The sequence below is a fragment of the Panthera pardus genome, unplaced genomic scaffold, assembly GCF_024362965.1.
Source record: "Panthera pardus isolate Hobbes unplaced genomic scaffold, ASM2436296v1 HiC_scaffold_6, whole genome shotgun sequence".
Lineage (NCBI taxonomy): Eukaryota > Metazoa > Chordata > Mammalia > Carnivora > Felidae > Panthera > Panthera pardus.
Window position 1 is genome coordinate 118,676,352 of NW_026526991.1, and position 12,274 is coordinate 118,688,625.

Here is a 12,274-nt window from a genome sequence, read left to right on the forward strand (position 1 = left end):
TCGGTGGGGGTAAAGCACGGAGGGCTGTCATCCAGATGGGAGCACCCCAGCCGCGTGCTGGTGTGGAAGCCTGTGTCGTCTGGACACTGTCCGGGCCCAGGGTCCCCCTATGTGGCCCATTCCTTCATCTATATGTGAGGTTGATAGGAAATGGAGGCCTGTTTCTGCTGTCTAACTATGGGACCTCAAAAAAAAAAAAAAAAAAAACCAAGAAAAGAAAAAAACAGATGTTTTGTAATTTTCTTCTGTAATTTGTAAAATTACAAATACAATTTGTAAAAATAAAACCTGCATTATTAACCTAAGAGGAACTATACACAATTTAATGTAAAAAAGTAGCATTGATAATGCAAATAATAATAGTTTGGTTTCTTTTAAAGGACAGCCAGTACAATGTCTGAAACCAGTTTTCTCATCCTCTGCAACCAAGGGAACAAAATCGAGATTCCTCCTCACAGCTTTCTGCCCTTTTCTCCTTCAAGCAAGGTATTTGCTAGGTTTTATGTGGCATAATTTAGCTATTTTCTGCAGGGTCCAGCCCTGCAGCCGTTTGTGGGTTGATTCTGTCCCTGTCCGCTCTTACCCCATGACCTCATCTATCTGCAAAAACCAGTACTGACCTGGAACCTTAAAATGGCAGGTTAAGCTTATGAAATGGGCAGAGAGGTCTAAATCCTTATGGCCTGTACATTTTGTTAAAGGGCCCAAAACTTCTTCTAAAGCAAAGCAAGATAGAAAGTGAATTTCCAATCTAAAGAAGCAAATGATCGTTGGTAAAGGCAGAACAATAGAATCCTTCTGCTTTCCCTAAAAGCTTGTTGAAAGGAAAAGCGATACCAAACACACGCCCCCTGTGCTGGTGGGAAAAACAGCCCTGTGTTTACGGCTGTCACTAACAGTCATGGGGCCTAGCCCGAGTTTGGACGTGCTGTTTCTTCAGCTTGATGCAAAATTAGTGAAGTTCCCTAGGACTTGTGTTATGACAAAACGAGATCTAATTAATATTCGGATGCAAGGATACGTGCTCAGAAGCATAAAAATACATACGTGCAGTGATAAAAAAGCATCAGAAACTGCCCACCGAGGCTTACCCAGAGATCTTTCTTTCGTCTGGTTGGTTGACCTCACCACCGGGAGACTCGCTCGAGTTCGGCTGCCTCTGGAAAAAGGACTTGGAACTTCTCCCTCAGACATGGCTTCCAAAGAATCACCAGACGTCTCTGATAAATGCTCGACAGGGTCGCCCAGATTGGGAGGTTGAGGACTGTGAGACAGTTTGGGGCTTCTTGTCTGCAAAAGGCAGTTGAGAGAAAGTAGGAAAATAAATGACTATTAATTATGCTGAAAATATTTGCAATGCCATCAAGGTCTGCCGATCCTGGCAAACAATATGGTAGGAAAAAACTCCATCAGAAGGACTGGACACAGAACACTGAAAACCCAGTGGGTCAAAGTACCAGTTGTGAAAGTTACTGGAAAAAAAAAAAAAAACTGCCCCCAAGTATCCCATTAAGATTTTTATCACTGCTCATCTGTACAGATGCCACCTTGGGCAAGGAGCTGCAGACAAGCCACATCATGGGAAAGAATGATAGCAAATCAATTCCTTTGGCCAAATTCTAAGAGTTGTTATGACAACAGATGGGATTGTGCGTGTTTAAATATGCCTCAATGGATGATGCACTCACCCCACAGTAAACCGAACACAGCCAGTCCTTCAAAGTCTTACAGCAAGACTTGGGGCGCCTGGGTGGCGCAGTCGGTTAAGCGTCCGACTTCAGCCAGGTCACGATCTCGCGGTCAGTGAGTTCGAGCCCCGCGTCAGGCTCTGGGCTGATGGCTCAGAGCCTGGAGCCTGTTTCTGATTCTGTGTCTCCCTCTCTCTCTGACCCTCCCCCATTCATGCTCTGTCTCTCTCTGTCCCAAAAATAAATAAAAAACGTTGAAAAAAAAAAATTTAAAAAAAAAGTCTTACAGCAAGACTGTTTCCAAAATCAGTAAACTCAGATTGTGAGGGAGATATTTATATCACAGTTGAATTTCTTCTTTTGAGGCCCAAATCCCATAGGTAAGATTGTGTCTACCTTTGGTTATTACTGACCTTGCCAATCAGCAGAAAGTGTTTATAACAACTTACACACACACTCGACACATAATTGCATTTTTAGTTATCTATACCACAATGCAGGAAATTTAATGTGGAAAATGCCCATAACCTATTAGTCAATAACATTCCTTGAACACAGACTACTGGCTGAGCATTGTGGGAGATGCAGAAAAGAAGAGACAACATGTTGCCTAGGGTCAAAACGTTCGAGAACTGATTGGTACAATTAGTGAAGGGCAAAAGGTAACACAAGACAGTGTGTAACCAAGAGTCGACTATGAACTATGTGGTACATCCAGTCACCTTTCCGACAGACATATATCGAGTACCCACCATGCTCCAGGCACTGTGCTCGGTACTGGGCCAGAATGATGCACAAAACCCACATGCCCCTGCCCTCATGGTGTTTACAGTCTAGTCAGGGGACCAACACCGAAGGCGAATTCAAGGTGCGGTGAGACTCTGCTAACTCAGACTGGTGGGGGTGGGGTGCTTGAGTGGAGAATCAGACACGGAAACTGTGTTCTCAAAACAGAGGGAAGCTGTGGGGCGCCTGGGTGACTCAGTCGGTTAAGCGTCCGACTTCAGCTCAGGTCATAATCTCACAGTCCATGGGTTCGAGCCCGGTGTCAGGTTCTGTGCTGATAGCTCAGAGCCTGGAGCCTGTTTCAGATTCTGTGTTCTCTCTCTCTCTCTCTCTCTCTCTCTCTCTCTCTCTCTCTCTGCCCCTCCCCCGCTTGTGCTCTCTCTCTGTCAAAAATAAACATTAAAAAAAAAAAAAAAGAGGAAAGAGGTAAGCTGGGAGGAGGGGGTAAACCGGAGGGTAGGGATAAAGAGAGGGAGAGGCATTCCAGGTGGAGGGGACAGCAAGTGCAAAGTCCCCGACGCAGAAGGAGGTGACAAGCCCTGGAGGCTTGCTGGGGCAGGTGTCCAGCAGAGATCAGATCACAGAGCCTCAGAGTCAAGGTGAGGGTGCTCATTCGGATTCTAAGATACCAGAACTCCACAGAGGAATTTTAGGCAGGCCAAGAGGCCAGGGGGCCAGGATCAGATACATTTTTTTTGAAGATCACTGGAGCTATTGTGTGGAGGTCAGAGAAAAGGAGTCAGCAAAAGTAGGGGATTAGGCTAAATAAACGCATCTCCGCTTTCCCCTCTCGCACTGCCCATCGTGACCAGCATCGCATGATTCCAGGCACCTTCTGGAAGGCAAACTGATCAGAATTAATCAAGTAGGTGAGTTTTCTCTTACTCAGATACCTAAGGTGCTGAGGGGCTGGTGGCAGGCTACAGGCAGTCCACAGCAGCTAGTTTTGGGGTTTACTTGCATTCTTGAATTTCCTTTAAGACTTCCCAAGGCTGCCACTGCATTTTGAAGCTAAGCACCGAGACACTTAACTCTCTAGGCAGGAGCAACTTCGTGGGTGGACACCCTATGCCCCACACAGGACCCCACACTTAATAGGGTTCCATGCTTGGTTTATTGTTCTGCTGTGGCTGTCTTGAAACTCTTAGTGATTTTTGGAACAAGGTACGGTGAAAATTATCTAGCCAGATACACCAGGGAACCCTGTGAGGGTAGAACGATCGGTTTCTTTCCCCTCTGTCTTGCTAAAAGTACAAGGAGACCCCTTTTGGCAGGGGCACTCTTGCAGTATCTACACGCTCGCTCCTTGCTACACCTCTCAGGACCTTTCCACAGAGGAAAACTGGAAACGGGAAGATCAGCACACTCCCTAAAGTGTGGAATGTGGCTTCCGGGAGAGGATCAACCTGGGTGTTCCACAGGAAACTCTCAGCGCAGATTACTTGCCAGAAAGGACAGCCATTAACAGTGAAATTGTCTCTTTGGGTTAATTCTTGTGCGCAAGCCCCCAACGTGGTTTATTCCCAGATTTATTTTCCATAAAGTCTGCTTCTGTAATAAAGATTGGGATCTGGCTTTGGCACCCTGTGAGAATATTACTGGACTAGAAAAATCCTCCTTAAATCACTGTGTGGCTCACCAAGGTCTAGATACATTCGTAGGGTCTCCAAAGAAGTAGTTACCTGGCTGCTACACTCAGCAGAATATGAAGGTAAGATGTCCTCACTGTGACTTAAAAAAAAAAAAAAAAAAGACTACACATTCGATTTAGCAAAATAGCCAAGAAATAATATTACTTGAAGCAACGTGGCCACGTCGATGACCTCTGCCGTGTGGTCATCTCTGCAACCCACGGCAGCTACGGTCCAGTTGATGAGTTGTCATTTTCCATTGCAAAAAGGAATAATCCTCGAAGAAAATCAGAATCAAATTTCTATTTCTTGTACAGGGTCATCGTGGTGGTAGTGTGCATAAAAATAGAAATATAAGGGGTAATCTTTTTTTTTTTTAACTTCCTGTACACAGCTACTTAGTTCCAAATATAAATTTCCTCTCTTTTTTCTGTGTCATTCATTTTCCCACTGCAAACTATCACTGCATATTAGCAATCTCCTCACAGGGTACCCCCTCCCAGATGCCAGCTCGCTGCTGAGACATCATTTAGTGCAGAGAAAAGACAATGGAAATTGCTGACACTAACTAGTGTCAGATACTCTGTGATTGGATATACGAAGAAAGAAAAGTCAAAAAGCATTCGGAACAGGGTCTCTGTATGCAACACAGGGCTAGGCTCCCGGGGTTAGAAGCACTGCTTTCTGGTTCTTGAGATCATAAGGCATTTAAGGGATATTTTGGGGCCAAGGATAATATATACATAACAGCTGGGCAAGAAGAACTAACTGTGAGTGCAGAAAGGGTTTGGGGGAGTAGCTGTTGACACCCAAGGGTGGGTCAGGAGAGGAGGAAGAACGTGGGTGAACATGCTAAGAGACGCCCTGAGTGGAGTCACGCACCTGCACCCGTGTCCTCAGGTCTTTAGGCACTCGGGGACACACAGGAGAAGGTGGGACAAGTGCTGGCCCCTTAAGGGACTTGTTCCCCTGGGCGCACGCTGAGGCATGATGTCGCTCTGTTGTCTCAACTGAACTAACAGCTACATCGTCCAAAGCAGTGCAGTGCCAAGCTGTATCCTTCCCTAGGCAACCCCGGGGCAGGATTTTGCCTCCTGCTAACCTCTTTGGTAACACTGAACACATGGAGAAGTTTCACTTTTGTTATTTGACTTGATGCTCAGCAATCTTTGAAAGAGTTCCTGCCCCCAAACGATGTCCCTGTTCTCTGAGGAATCCTTCCCTGCCCACGTGGATAAGCACCTGAAGCCCCATGTCCCATACTTAGGATGGACAGACACTGCAGCTACCTGGGGACAGTCCTGCTTTTGCCTGTTGTCCCAGTGTGATTATTAGTAGAAATGCCCTTTCACTCTCAAGCATGTACTGGCATGAGCAATTAAGTGTAGAGTCACCCATTCCCAGCCAGTCTCAGCTCATTGGACCAAGTAGTAGCCACATGACTTGGGCTGGACCAATCATATTCTCTCCCTTAAACATGGAGACCTGGGACACAGGAGCTATTTCATTAGTGCCTCATGAGAATTTGAAATGTGAGGCCATATGAACACATGGCTGAAATCGACAGGGAATGTGAAACAGGGAGAGTGCAGAGAAAGGATGAGGCAGATCTGTTCAAGAAAACAGACAGATGTTCGTGACCTGAAAGACAGACAGCATCTATCTGGGCCACTGGGCATCTCGGTTTCTGATTCCAGCACATTGTGGGGGGCCTTTCCCATGAATTCCTTCCAATTATTTCCATTTTGGTTCTTAAACTAGTTTGAGATGACTTTGTGCCTTGCAACAAGCCATCACTTGACAAAGACCAATTCTAACAGCTCCCCTGCCTGGGCTGTTAACGATGCTAGCGTGTTTCCAATATTAGCAATAAGACACGGAGAAAGCTAAACTCTTCAGAGTTTGGTTCCCATTATTTTGTAGTTCATAGAGTCAACTCTCTTTAAAAACTCTTTTTAAAAAATCTCTTTAAAAAGCATGATGTAGGGTTACTAAGATGTTACTTTGCAAAGGCACCCAAATATATCTTATTGAAATTTTCACTGCGTATGCTATTATTATTATACGAGAAAGGAGAGGTTCAATAACAAAAAAGGGGGGGGCAGGATGCTCACACGCTTTCAGATTTGGCCTGATAAAGAAGTCTTTACGTTGGGAGTTATTCCCATTTGGCTCAGGCGAAGTCTCCATCAGGCATCGTCTACAGCATGGCATTTGGAGTCTCTGCCCTAAGCTCCTGAGTGAGAGCTGACCCTCACTGGGGAGGACGCGTGGAGCAGTGGATGGTGGAAATGTTATGTGAGCCATATGAGCAGGACTCAAGGGTTTGGAAGGCTGCATTTCCCTCCCTGCTTCATGGAGACCCATGATACCAACCATCCTCCCCTCTGTTTCCATCACAGCCTTCTAAACGTTTACCCCAAAGCACCAGCTGACCTCAAACGTACAAACCCAAATGGGAAGTCCTTTGGGGTCATGCACAAAGGGATGGTTTGTGTAAACCCGGCCACCTGAACTCCATTTAGCCTTTCTAGTCTTCCCTTCTTCAAAGAGGGCTTTCTATCACCAAGAGATGCTGGGGTGACAGGCTTCACACAGATTCCCCCCTTTGCTTCATCTGCAACATGCACAGAATGGTCCTCTAGAAAACGGTGACAGGAGCGAGCAGGGACTAACAAATTGATGCCTGCTTCACTGTGATCGACACACGGTAATCTCATTAAACCCTCACTGCTTCATGATACTGGTTACCGCTGAGAAAACAAATCATTTACACAACTTGCCTGAAATACTAGCAAGTGAAGCAACTGGGACCAAGTCTGTAAGATTCCAGAGCTGGTGGTCAGTGGTAAAGTCATTTAACCAGGAGTCTGGAGACGCTGGCTCTAGTTCAGCTCCTACCAAAAAGTGGGTGGTATTTAGCCTAACTAAGTCATAGTTTCTCATCTGTAAGACCAGAGGCTGAACTAGTTGGTAGTGAGTCCTTTCAGGAGTAAAATCTCGTAACTTAGGGGTGCCTGGGTGGCTCAGTCGGTTAAGCATCTGACTTCGGCTCAGGTCATGATCTTCCTGGTTCCTGAGTTCGAGCCCCGCATTGGGCTCTGTGCTGATGGCTCAGAGCTGGAGCCTGCTTCGGATTCTGTGTCTCCCTCTCTCTCTGCCCCTGTCCCGCTCATGCTCTCTCTCTCTCTCTCACTCTCTCTCTCAAAAAAAAAAACAAAAAACAAAAAACAAAAAACAACACACACACACACTTAAAATTTCCTAACTTAGACATACACACTACACAAAGAAGCAAAAACCTTGTCATTCAGACTTTCGTTTACTAAGATTTCCTTCAAATTATTTACCTGATTGCACTTGCTTGATAGAAATGTGCGGCTTAGCTAGCACTAAGATTTAGGTTTCCACACTTTCCTCCCCAAGTGCATGCAACATGGTTGCACAGCATTAATTTTTAAAAGACTGCCACACTTGCACTTTATCATCATGAACAAATATTTGCTGAAATGTTCACCAGGAGCATTATGCTGTACGAGGAGATCAAATTTATTCTTATTCTTCACACTGCTGTTGTATTTGGAGACCAAAGCCAAAGAGAAAGGCAAGTTTAAGCTAGAGGCTTTGATGATGGGTTTCCATTCCCATTTTTCGGACCCCCTGGAAGTCAAAGTTGAAATGCCGAGATCCAGAAAAGGAAACCTGCAAATGTAGCTTTGTATAATATGTTCACCTTCAGGAGCGGTGAGGCGTCTGGTCAGCCAGGTGACTCACGTTACTTCAAATTATGTCATATTTTGAAAACCAAACTCAACGTTGCCTTCCTGAAGTTTTACATCATCCTAATTAGTGCCCAGTTTCCACAGAGAATTCAGAAATATGACATTTCAAACGTATTTGGAATAATTCATTATGCTAATAGAGTTGACTTTGGATAAAATAGGTTTCAACTGTGCAACTCCACTCATACCTGGATTTTTTGGTATACTGTAAGTATATTTTCTTTTCCTTACGATGTCCTCAGTACCATTTTCTTTTCTCTAGCTTACTGTATTGTAAGATTACAGAATATAACACATATAATATACAAAATATGGGTTCACTGTTTACGTTATCGGCAAGGCGTCCAGTCAATAGTAAGCTATTAGTGGTTGTTCTGGGGGAGTCAGAAGTTATACACACAGCTTTGACTGTGTGGGGGGTCGGCTCCCCAACCCCTGCGTTGTTCGAGGATCAGCAGGACTCCTTAACTGACTTGGTTAATTTGATCACGACATTCAGACACTTTAATCTCTTTAATTCTTGTACTTGGGGAGCTTTTGACTCAAACCTAGTTAAAATTCTGACTTGAGTTGAAAAGAACTTTCTGGCTTTTAAGTACTCTTGTGAAAGATTCAAGGTGCAAACAATTAGAAGTTAACAACAATGGATCATCCCCAGACTTTCGTTTTCTCTCTCATCCTTACTCCATGTTCCTCTGGCTTCCGGAGAATTAATGAGCTGTCGCTAAGGAAAGTTTAAGTTTCTCTACTTACAGAGTCCTTTCTACAAACCATAGCACAATCACTTGCCTTCCTTCTTTGCCTCTCCTTGTTTACAAATGACTTTATTTTTAAAAAAATTTTAATAAGTGTATTTATTTATTTTCAGAGAGAGAGAGAGAAAGAGAGAGAGAACAAGAGGGAGAGGGAGAGGGGCAGAGAGAAGGACAAACAGAATCCCAAGCGGGGATGCAGGGCTCGAGCTTACAAACTGTGAGATCATAACCTGAGCCGAGATCAAAAGTCAGACATTTAACTGACTGCGCCACCTAGGTGCCCCCCCTGAATTCTTTTATTTAATACCTACATCCAATGGGGAGGCCCGAACCCATGACCCTGAGATCAAGAGTCACATGCTTCACTGACTGAACCAGCCGGGAGCCCCTCCTTGTTTCCAAATTCTAAGGCGTCTGCTGGGCTTGGAACCGGGGATGGGAAGAACGGCAAGAGCTTGCCGAGGACACCTGGCTCCCATCCTGCCTCCATCCTTACGGAAACCCACCCCAGATGGCTGTTATCTGCATCGGCCGACATCGGCTCCCTTCAGGTGGCCCGGCTGCTGCCGTCAGGTAAGCCTGGGACCCACAGCCAGGCGCGCGTCGGAAGCAGCAGGCCCTGGTCTCCGCAAGGCTCTTTGGCTACTTCCCACAACTTCTGCGGCTGAGGGCCAGAAAAACAAAACCCAAGCCGCTGTCTCCTCAAGGGCCATTCTTCTGCTGATGGCCAGGCTGGGGAATAGACAGAGGACATCCAGCGTTCTAGAACATGTCAGGTGGACGTGAGAACTATAATCCACACGTAAGACAGAATTGCTTGGTTTTATAACAATTATGAAAGTTTTGGGTGGGTCTGGTGCCAAAGACTTAGAGGAGAAGAAATCAGCTTTTATTTTGTTTTTGTTTTTAATTTTTTTAATGTTTATTTATTTCTGAGACAGAGAGAGACAGAGCATGAGTAGGGGAGGGGCAGAAAGAGAGGGAGACACAGAATCAGAAGCAGGCTCCAGGCTCTGAGCTGTCAGCACAGAGCCCGACGCAGGGCTCGAACTCACAGACCGCGAGATCATGACCCGGGCTGAAGTCGGACGCGTAACCGACTGAGCCACCCAGGCGCCCCAATCAGCTTTTATTTTTAATAGAAAACGTGAGTGCAAGCACTAAAGGGTCCTGCTGTCGGTGTAAACACACACACAACTGACTGTTTAGTGCATATCCGCGTGCCATGAGAGCAGCTCGGGGACACGTGCCAGCTTTCCAGTCAACCAGGAACTTCTGGGCCTTGCGACCGGAAGGGCATATCTGCACAAGCCCCCCTTTGACGCCAACTTGCAACCGTGCACACCTGAGATTCTTAGAGGTCCCTTCTGTCTGAAGTTTAGCTCTGAAAATCAGTATTTCCCTTCCTCAGCTTGGACCGAGGGGACCCGTTTTCTCTGGGATTTATTTTGATGAGTTACCCCTGATAAACTCAGCTTATGCCCTGTTTCTTCAAGGGTAATGTTTCAACCCCTTCCCCCTTCTTTCCACCAAAAGGGTACCCAGACATTTTTCATGATTTCCACCTGTGAAAACAGAAAGATGTTTGGTCTGGAGTAAAATCAGACGACTCAGCAGTTGGGCAAAGCACAACTGTGTCTTTCGTCTCCACATTTTCCTTCGCCGTGTGTGTTACTTCGTTATCAGATCAGAAAGATGAAAAGGGCAGTGACGCCAAGGAGTCACTGGCCATTGCCTCCCTGTCTAGAGCCGGCCACAGGCATCCACACAGCGAGGCAGGCACGGCACTGAGCCACGTGAGCCACACGGGACCCCTCTGCCACCCACCTCTCCTCCTGCAAAGCCCCCTCTACAGATGCCGAGAAACCAATGACAAGGACAGCCGGTGCCGTAAAGGATGCTTCCTCATTATTTATAGAAGCACCACACTACACAGATCCTCTCTTTCACGTTATTTCTGTGTCACATGAATCTTTTGAGGTATTACTTCTCTTGTCCTCTCAGTTGTCAGCAACAAACAAAAAAAAATTATGGAACATCTACTCCTGTCACTTATTTCCTGAAAAAAATTGCCAAGCCTTTGCGTTCTAAGGTCTTCCCAGGGGAAGGTCTATTAACATTGTCTTTATGCTACAGAGGCCAACAGGAAGACCTTCTCCCTAGATTGGACTTAGGAGGTGAAGGCGTTTGGAAAATAAATATGGTGGTGTCCTCCCACCCTCCACTGGGTGAGGAGGAAGGTTGCCAATTGGGCAGGAAAAGGGGGGATGAATGACTATCCAGGACCAGCTGGAGCATGCTAGTTTTATTGGTGGTGGTGGTGGCCGCCATGGTGTTCTTCAAATTATGAAGATCTGGATTCCATTTACGAGGAGTGTCCCCACTGGGGAAGACGGATGTAGGGCATGCTTACAGTGTTGGAAACTGGTTCCAAGCTTACCCAGTTTTATGGGACTAGATGCATTCCTTAGGACTGATTTATGACCCCAAGTGATAAGAATAAATTTCTCAATAATTGCTGAAGTCACACCAGATGAGTTTGATTTGCAAAAATTAGAAAGGTGATACTTTCTGTACTAGCGGGTCAGGGAGTGAATCTGTATATGTTACATCTATAATAGAATAAATAAACCTAGAGTAACATAGAAGGCTGACTAACAAAAGTATCATGGAACCAAACAATGGAATATTACACAGTCATCATCAGGGTCTTTGAAGGATTTTTTTTTTCAACTATAACTTCAGAAATGGAAGCAATACCCCCCAAATATTAGCATTGGTTTTCTCTATAGGGTAGTATTCTCAGTAACATACTTTCCTCCTTATTTGTCCCAAATGAGAATAAATTCCTTCTGCAAAGCAGAGATTTACAGAATGAGCATGATATTTTTAAAAAATTTTAATGTTTATTTTTGAGAGAGAGACAGAGTATGAGCGGGAGAGGGGTAGAGAGAGAGTGGGGGGACACAGAATCCGAAGCAGGCTCCAGGCTGTGAGCTGTCAGCACAGAGCCTGATGCGGGGCTCAAACCTGTGAACTGTGAGATCAGACCTGAGCCGACGTCGGACACTTAACCGAATGAGCCACCCAGACGCCCCTAAGCATGATATTTTTAAAGAGCAGATCAGGGGAAGGGAAGACTGTCTCACAAAACATTTAGAAGCCAGAAAGATTCTTGTCTATGGTGACCTGAAGATACTCAAACCCACGCCTGTCTTCTCATGTGTAATCCTTACGATTAGATTCCAGGTAAAAGGACTCATCCTTAAAATGGCCCCTGACATGAGGACTCAAATGCATGGGGAAAACACAGGAACGAAGAAGACACATTTTCATTTTCATGCCATGCAAAATTCTGCAGGAATCCAGAATTGGGTGGACGTCCACGTCCAAAAAAGATTACAACTAAGAAAGAAGAGCCAAAAGCCATCCGTTATTTTTTGGACATGCGGATAATGCACTTTACCTTTTAAGGAGACATGATTCTTGCATCCGTAGTTCTTTTTCTCCCCCCTCCCATCTGCAGTTCTGCCTCCATTACTATAACTTAACTTTAGGACTCTTAAAAAAATTTTTTTTTAATTTTTTTGTTAACATTTATTTTTGAGACAGAGAGAGAGAGAGCATGAACA

At 45.3% G+C, this 12,274-nt stretch overlaps 1 protein-coding gene across 7 annotated transcripts in view; it reads right to left on the bottom strand.

Annotated features, from left to right (window-relative positions):
* KIAA1217 (KIAA1217 ortholog) overlaps positions 1-12,274 on the bottom strand; it is a 447,403-nt gene that overhangs the window by 142,026 nt on the left and 293,103 nt on the right. For all 7 annotated transcript variants that reach the window (XM_053895904.1, XM_053895903.1, XM_053895907.1 and 4 more), the window contains one exon: positions 1,092-1,290. In XM_053895904.1, the coding sequence (XP_053751879.1) occupies positions 1,092-1,290 (199 nt within the window). The remainder of the gene's footprint in view (positions 1-1,091; positions 1,291-12,274) is intronic.